The sequence below is a fragment of the Nannobrachium achirus genome (genome assembly GCF_963921795.1).
Source record: "Nannobrachium achirus genome assembly, chromosome: 9".
In the NCBI taxonomy this organism is placed as follows: domain Eukaryota; kingdom Metazoa; phylum Chordata; class Actinopteri; order Myctophiformes; family Myctophidae; genus Nannobrachium; species Nannobrachium achirus.
This window is the reverse complement of record NC_137818.1, coordinates 4,553,687-4,561,186: the sequence shown is the minus strand read 5'-3', so window position 1 is coordinate 4,561,186 and position 7,500 is coordinate 4,553,687. Positions and strand designations below refer to the sequence as shown.

General features: G+C 41.4%; 1 protein-coding gene across 1 annotated transcript in view; it reads right to left on the bottom strand.

Annotated features, from left to right (window-relative positions):
- Positions 1-7,500, bottom strand: part of LOC308291809 (myosin-1-like) — a gene marked incomplete at its 3' end in the record, with an annotated part of 96,653 nt that overhangs the window by 65,572 nt on the left and 23,581 nt on the right. Inside the window, exons 15-16 of the mRNA XM_080733940.1 lie at positions 3,293-3,472; positions 1,324-1,456 (exon numbers count right to left, since the gene is read on the bottom strand). Coding sequence (XP_080590066.1) covers positions 1,324-1,456; positions 3,293-3,472 — 313 coding nt within the window. The remainder of the gene's footprint in view (positions 1-1,323; positions 1,457-3,292; positions 3,473-7,500) is intronic.

Below are 7,500 nucleotides of genomic sequence, written 5' to 3'. Positions count from 1 at the left end.
AAATGTGTGTACGTAGCATCACGTTTGTCTAGTGATGTCATCATCGTGTGTCTGTAGCCTTTTTCCTCAGCGTTTTGCCATAGCAAAACGTGTGTGTGTAGCATCGCCTGTACATCCTAGACTCAAATCCTGGTCTGAAGACGTTATGCAAGCACGACCACCGCTCACTTCACATTGGGTGTGATTTTTATTCTATGTGTTCTAGAGCTATGAAATCTGTGTTCTAGATCTATACATTCTGTGTTCTAGATCTATACTTTCTATGTGCATTCTGAATGATTGAATGATTTTGTCTGGAGGGCCAAATTGTCATGTGAAGCTTGACCAATCCTCAATTCTGCATGCATTTTTTTTTCTTTTCTTTACATATCTACTGCATAGTACTGTGTTCTATTCGTCTGTCATTCAATGTTATATGAGATACTTAAATGGTTTCCTGTGGAAATAAGCGTAGTCTTTTCATGGATCTCCTTTTAGTAGACCTTGTACCAGTGAACTGTACCGTCATGAAACTGTACCTTTTCCTATGCAAACTTCTAATAAAGTCTTCAATCAATCAATAATAAAGTCTTCAAAGGGACATGTACAGGACATGTACGGGTCAGACAAAGCCACTCCTTGGGAATCTATGGGAATCCTCAAAAAAAAGAAAAACATGTACGGGACAGACAAAGCCACTCCTTGGAAGCTTTCACCGCTTCAAAAACTAGTAGTAGCACGGCAAAAACTAGTTTATCTAGGACGGGATGGAAGATGGATGGATAAAGTCGGACAGTAGTATAGTGAGAAAAGGAAATGGTCTATGACAGGGGTCTTCAACAGGGGGTCCGGGACCCGAGTTACTACAGGGGGTCCTCCAAATCTTTGAGTGATAGAAACTTTTTTTCTATTTTTTTCTATTAACCACTTGAACCCTAGCGTCCATATTCTGAGAACTTTAGCCAAAAATAGCAGATCTACAAGCTCACAACACCTCACAGCGGCTATTTTTGCCAAAGAGCTTTGGTGTAGAGGGGAAAAAGAGCAGACTAAGTACAGAATGAAAGGTCAAGTTTATTAAGTATTGACGGTTCAAGACAAAACACAAATTGAGATGAATCCGAAATACACTGATGATTATGCTGTCAAACGATGAAACTATATGGAATCTATGAACAGATTGTGGGGGTCCCTGGCACCTGCTTCATCTCTCTCTCAACTAAGGGGTCCTTGGCCTGAAAACGTTGAAGACCCCTGGTCTATGACGTCAGACATCTATGGCGTCAGTCATCTCCATATTTGGGAAAAGTTAAAATGTCAGTACTTCGGTACTTCAGAACTCACGTGAATCTGGGCCCACAAAGTTCTCAAACAGCCGAGCCATGAGTTTGTTTGAGGACTTCTGGAACAGAGCGACCACCGTCTCATTCAGAGGGTCTCGGTTCTTATCCAGCCAGCCTGCGATGTTGTACGGAACCTGGATTACAAGGATAACATAGTGTGTGTTGTAACTCATAATAGATGATTTCTATGTTGTACGGAACCTGCAATGCAATTATAGTGTGTGTTATTGGAACTCATAGTAGATGAGTGGATAAAAGCATACACCAGGTGGAATATTATACACGTCATCATCCTGTAATTATAAAACACTACGGGCTCTATTTTGATTGTCTTAACACTTAAAGGAGCTATAGTCAACTTTTTCTTGAAAAACGGATGCTAAAATAAAAATAATGTTTCGAAAATATTTTATAAAAAAATAAGCTTCATATATGCGTTTCTATTCAAAAATGACCACAAAAAGCGTAAAATAATGATAAAATAATCATTTTGACCGTTGTCAGACCGACACTTTGTTTACATTCTAGTCTATAACTAGGATGTAAACAAAGTTTCTAGTCTATATACTAGGATGTAAACAAAGTGTCGGCCCTACAATGAAAAAGTTGACTATAGCTCCTTTAAGTTGCAGTGATTTTTTTCTCTTCAATGTCCCGCGATGCCATGGTCTCCATAGACTTCCATGTCATTTATAGTGCACGGATTGTGCACGCCCATGCCTAGATGATGCACCACGTGTGTGCACACTGTTCACAGCTTTCAAACAAAAAAATCTGCTTGGAAATCCGTTCAGGCATTCATGATTTATCAGCCATTATGTTTTCTTCAGATGTAAACAAACATGGCTGCCATGTTTGAAAGAATGGGCTGGTATGGGGGTTAAACATGCAATTTTGCGATTGCGATCATGCCTAATACATTTCTGGAGGTCCAAAAAAATGTTTTGAAAAAAAAAAAATGTTTTTGAAAAAAGAAAAAAGAAATGTTTCTTCAAAAACGGCCCAAACTCGGGAAACTCGGGTTGGCACAGGGGTGGTACCTTTTCAAACTCGGGAAACTCAGGTTTGGCACCAGATGTGTTAAGTACCAACTCTTATGCCTTAAAGGACAACTCCGCTCTAAATCACTTATAGGCTCATTTTCCTACTTAAATTGATCCAAAAAGACTGTCCATGGGGTCTATTAGGCAGAAATGCCCCTCTTGTCCAGTTTCCCCAGCAGAACCCAGCAGCTCTCATAGCACAGAGTGGAGCCTATAAGTTTTTACACTATTTGTTGTGGTCAAAGGTGATTTTCTTTTTCATGAATGTGGTACCAGTTGTCATTACATACACATCCATACCTTGGTTGTCCCATACAAGCCACCACAATCTCATAAATCATGTTTTGGGGTGAGCATTCGGCACAAGTGCCAATCAAAGTGACTGTACTGGCCAATCACAGGGCATCTTTTCCGGGACTTGGCAAAACACATAGAAGCATAACATCTGTTTAGCAGAGTGCGATGGCTTGTGTGGGACAACGATGACATGGATGTGTTTGTAATGACAACTAGTAACACATTCATGAAAAATAAAATCACTTTTGACCACAACAAATAGTGTAAAAGCGATAGGCTTATAGTATAGTCTCTCAAGAACAGAACTGAGCTCCAGTTAAGTGAAAAGGACCTTTTCTTTGACGATGGCTGGTCAGATTACTGACATAGAAACAAAGGTTTTTTTTTCCAAAAATCTTTGAAGGATTCAAAAGACACTTATAGAATCGGGTCAAAATTCTAATTTTCATGATTTTTCAAAAATAGCAGATCTACAAGCTTGCAGCGCGGCACTCGGTGCAGCGCTGTGAGCTTGTATCTGCTATTTTTCAATAGTTAAAGCATAAAATAATAATACACTATAATGTGTACCCGTTCTTTAACAGTAACAGTAGTTGTAGTAGGAACAGTACAGTACTCAGATAGACTCACCACTCCAGCGTAGTGGACCAGTTCAAAGTGAGTCTCATATTTGCGCTTCTTGTCGGGTCGCGGCCGCTGGAAGTTGGGAGACTTGCCCAGGTGGTTGTCATACAGCTTGGTCTTGAAGCTCAGGTCTGTGGCCTTGGGGAACATGCACTCCTCCTCCAGGATGGACAGAACACCCAGAGGCTGAGGGAGAGAGAGAGAGAGAGAGAGATAGTTTAGAAGAGACCGGGAACTGGGGCATATAGAGAGAGACTTGGACAGATGCAAAACAGAGACAGGTTTGTACGGTATCATGACTGAGAGAGTAAAAGGCCCAATAGCGGCCCCTATGCTGCTCCTTGCTACCCAATTGGTAGCCAAATTCCCTAGCCTGATTTCAGACTAGGCCTCCTGAAGCTTGAGTTAGAGATCTGCGAGGGACTGATTTTTTAATCCCATTACCGCCTGCTCCCGCTTGATTTCTGACCACTCCCGCCTGCCGCCACAATGATTTCATTTTTGACCGAACGCACGGCCCCGCAGACAATTCCTGTCCGCCGCTCCCGCGTCCAACAGCCTCCCTCCCAAGAAGACACATTGAGATCCAAAACCATTACCAAACAGAACACGTGTGCGCAACGAGAGGAGCATTTGTGAGGGGTTGCACACAGAGGGAAAGTGTTCATATATTGCGAATCATGGGAGGGACATAAACGTAAATATTTATATATTAAATAGTGACAATGCCGCCGCGACAAGCGTAGCGTGAGAACAAATGAGAGAAAGGGAGAGAGGGAGAGGGCGAGGGACGGAGGGAGAGAGAGCGAGAGAGAGAGAGAAAGAGACTCCACGTAAGCTACTGTAGGTGCGTCCTCAGCAGGGGAAATTACATTCTCTACATGTTCACATCTTGCTAAAGGATAGATATAAGCTCAGGGGTTGACACTAAGGTCTCAGAGGCACTTGCCCGTCGGGCAAGTACAGGTCATGTTCTACTTGCCCAAAGGTCATGCCCACTTGCCCGAAAATTAATTGTCCATTATAAAATTATAGGAAGATTTTAAATATAGCTCAATTTAACACTTATTTATTTACTTTCTGGGGCTGTGCGATAAAAGAAATGTCATACCTCAATACCTCCAAATCCAAATACCTACATAGCTATGATTGAATATGTCTATGGTTTCACACTTGTTATTTTATATTTTTAAGTGTTATTTTATATTTTTAAGTGTAGCATCAGTAAAAACAGCACATTATATAGGTAAACAGTGCTCTTATTTTACATTTCACAGACCAGAAGACAGAGCGCACTGGCCATGTTCAGGTGTTTAAACAGATATCTTGTGTTGTGTTTTTAAACGGTTGCGTCCCCTCTCAAATGATTTCTTGCCCGGTCGGGCAACCTGAAAGCAAACTTCACCTGCCCGACAGTTTTATTTACCTGCCGGGGGCAGGTGGGCAAGCCTTGGTGTCAATCCCTGAAGCTCTACGTCTTGTTTATTGCGGGAGAGCATGGGATTTTGCAGGGCCCGCTCCCGCCCGCAGGGATTAAAGGTGATACACCATGCATTTAAAAAGTAGTTATGTCATATTGTTTATGTCCCAAAAACGTTTTTCAAAGGTTTGAGGCTAAATTACCACTCCTAAATAGAGAGCCTCTCTCATTTTTGAATGGCTCTCAGAGCATTTTCAGCTGAAGTACCACCTTTGGCCTGAACTGCGCTACCCCCCCAAATCTTTTTGAAGATTTTTTTTTTTTGAAAAATTCTTTTTTTTGAAAAAAAAATCTTTTTTTATTTTTATTTTATTTTTGTGATGACGTCACAATCGGCAGATGACGTCACAATCGGCAGCAAATCTGGACAGCCTGTTTTGAGAACCCGTGGGATACTTTTAACATTCGCCTTCTCAAAACCAGAGAAAGACACAACGGTCAGAAATGGGACTTGTGAGGATAGAAGGTGCTAGTGGGACTCCAAAAAAAGGTTTTAAAATAGGAAAAGTGAAATTTCATGGTGTATCACCTTTTTATTTGCGACGGGTCCTGCAGGTCCCGCTCCCCCTGCTCATTGTAAGAGATTTACAAAGGGGAGGGGATTGGGGGGAGGGGTTGGTGTTTGACTGAAGGACAGTCAGACAGACAAATCTGCGTAGATTTTGCAGCAGACAACCACAGTCGGGCTCACTGGAGACTGGACGCATGACGGCTGTGCGATGTGAACGGTCGCGACCGTCATGTTTCAGGCTAATGAAGACGTAGGCACGTAGCCCTTGTCTGTGCTTGTCTCTGCCTCCGCAGCTCCGTCGTCATTGAAAAATAAAGTCAGCACCGACAGCGCACGCATTCCAACAGATAGCATCAGCCAGGGAACTATGCTTATTGTATCACAAATCTCCTCCAACGAGCAGTTGTGATTTACAAAGCTCAAAGCATCAACCAGTTTGTACAGTGCAACTGAGGCTAAGTTGAACTGTACTTGAGTTATTTTTCCATACAACAACTCTTCACCAAAAATAGCCGATCTACAAGCTCACAACGCATCTTGTGGTGAGCTTGTAGATCGTCTATTTTTGGTGAATGTGCCTCAAGAATAGTGATGCTGGGGTTTGAGTGATTGAATAATAAGTATAAAGGTCTATTTACAGGTCTGGATCAATAACAGCCTGTCAGGCCATGGCTACAGCTGAAGTCAGATGATGTCATTCTCTCTCCAAAACCCCTGAGAGACTTTTTGTCTTGTTTTAAAACAAGATTTGTATTTTATTTTATCATTTATTTTATTTGTTACAAAGAAGAAAGACTTAATTTCATTTCTAGGATATCAGAAAGACTTAATTTCATTTCTAGGATATCATTTGAGTCATTGATTTGAATTGTTGCACTCTGACTGTTACTATCTGTTCAATTCATTGACATGAGAAAACATACCTTTACATTGCCAAAGTTCACTAGCATCGCATATACCCAGACACTGTTGTGGATATTAGTCTGGTCCTTCTCAGTGTAATTTATTTCCAAGGGGCGGTTACAAAAAGATTGAACCAGATCTGTTCATTTTCACTTCACATTTTGTGAATAAAGCCTAATTTGATCATTTCATCATTCCATCCATGACAATCTTTTGGTTCAATGAGGTTTGGCCTGGCTTATATAGATGGATATGTGGCTGTTTTCTGTGCGTTTCCTTAATTATTAGTCATGAAGTGTGTTACAAAATCATTGTAAACGTCCAAAATGGGACCGTCATTTTTAGCTTGCGGCCGTTTGACTTTTGGTATTTTGCTGAGTGGCCCCTGAGCCATCTTAAGTTGAGTAGCCCTGGTATAGAGGGTATCCCCCCCCCCCACCCGTTCACTTAGATCAGCCAACACAGGGACGCTGACCGAACCCTCGCTAAAAACTCCAGGGCAAAAATCCACTCGTCCGAGACAGTTTGCCCTCTTGGCTCCCAAGTTGTGGAATAAACTCCCTGTCGCAATTAGAACAACGGACTCACTCGCTACCTTTCGCCGTGGACTGAAGACTCACCTTTTCAGACTCCACCTAAACTCTTAGCACTACAGTAAAATCAATGACCATACATGAAGCTAGTCAGCATTTGTTTTTGTTTTTTAGGTTTCTTTAGAACTTTGATTATATTGTGTTTTCTCTAGATAGATATCAATTTACATTGTTATATTGCTGTTAATGTACTGACCTATTATCTTGTTTATTATTGTGATGTTGTATCTGCTTATTGTAAGTCGCTTTGGATTAAAAGCGTCTGCTAAATGCCTAAACTGTAAACTGTATCTGCACATTTCTGAAGTGACAGTTTAAGGACTTTTTAATAACTCTTTTAATACCAAATGAAACATTGTCCAAATTGTCAAATATTATTATTATCAGAAATTGTAAAAAAAAAAAAAAACGCCTCGCAGCGCATTTTGTATAACACAATAGAACCGTGTTATACAAAATGTAATGCCTCAACTCTTAGTGCTAGGGTGGGGGGGGGGGTCCCCAGTTAAAATATGATTAATTTGGGGGTCGCGGCCTGAAAAGGTTGAGAACCACTGCTAGGGTTAGGGTTAGGTAGTTAGGGTTAGGTACTAACCCTCTCTATGAGGTCTATGCAGGACTGCAGGTCCAGACAGGACTAGGGTTAGGGTTAGGGTTAGGTAGTTAGGGTTAGGTACTAACCCTCTCTATGAGGTCTATGCAGGACTGCAGGTCCAGACAGGACTAG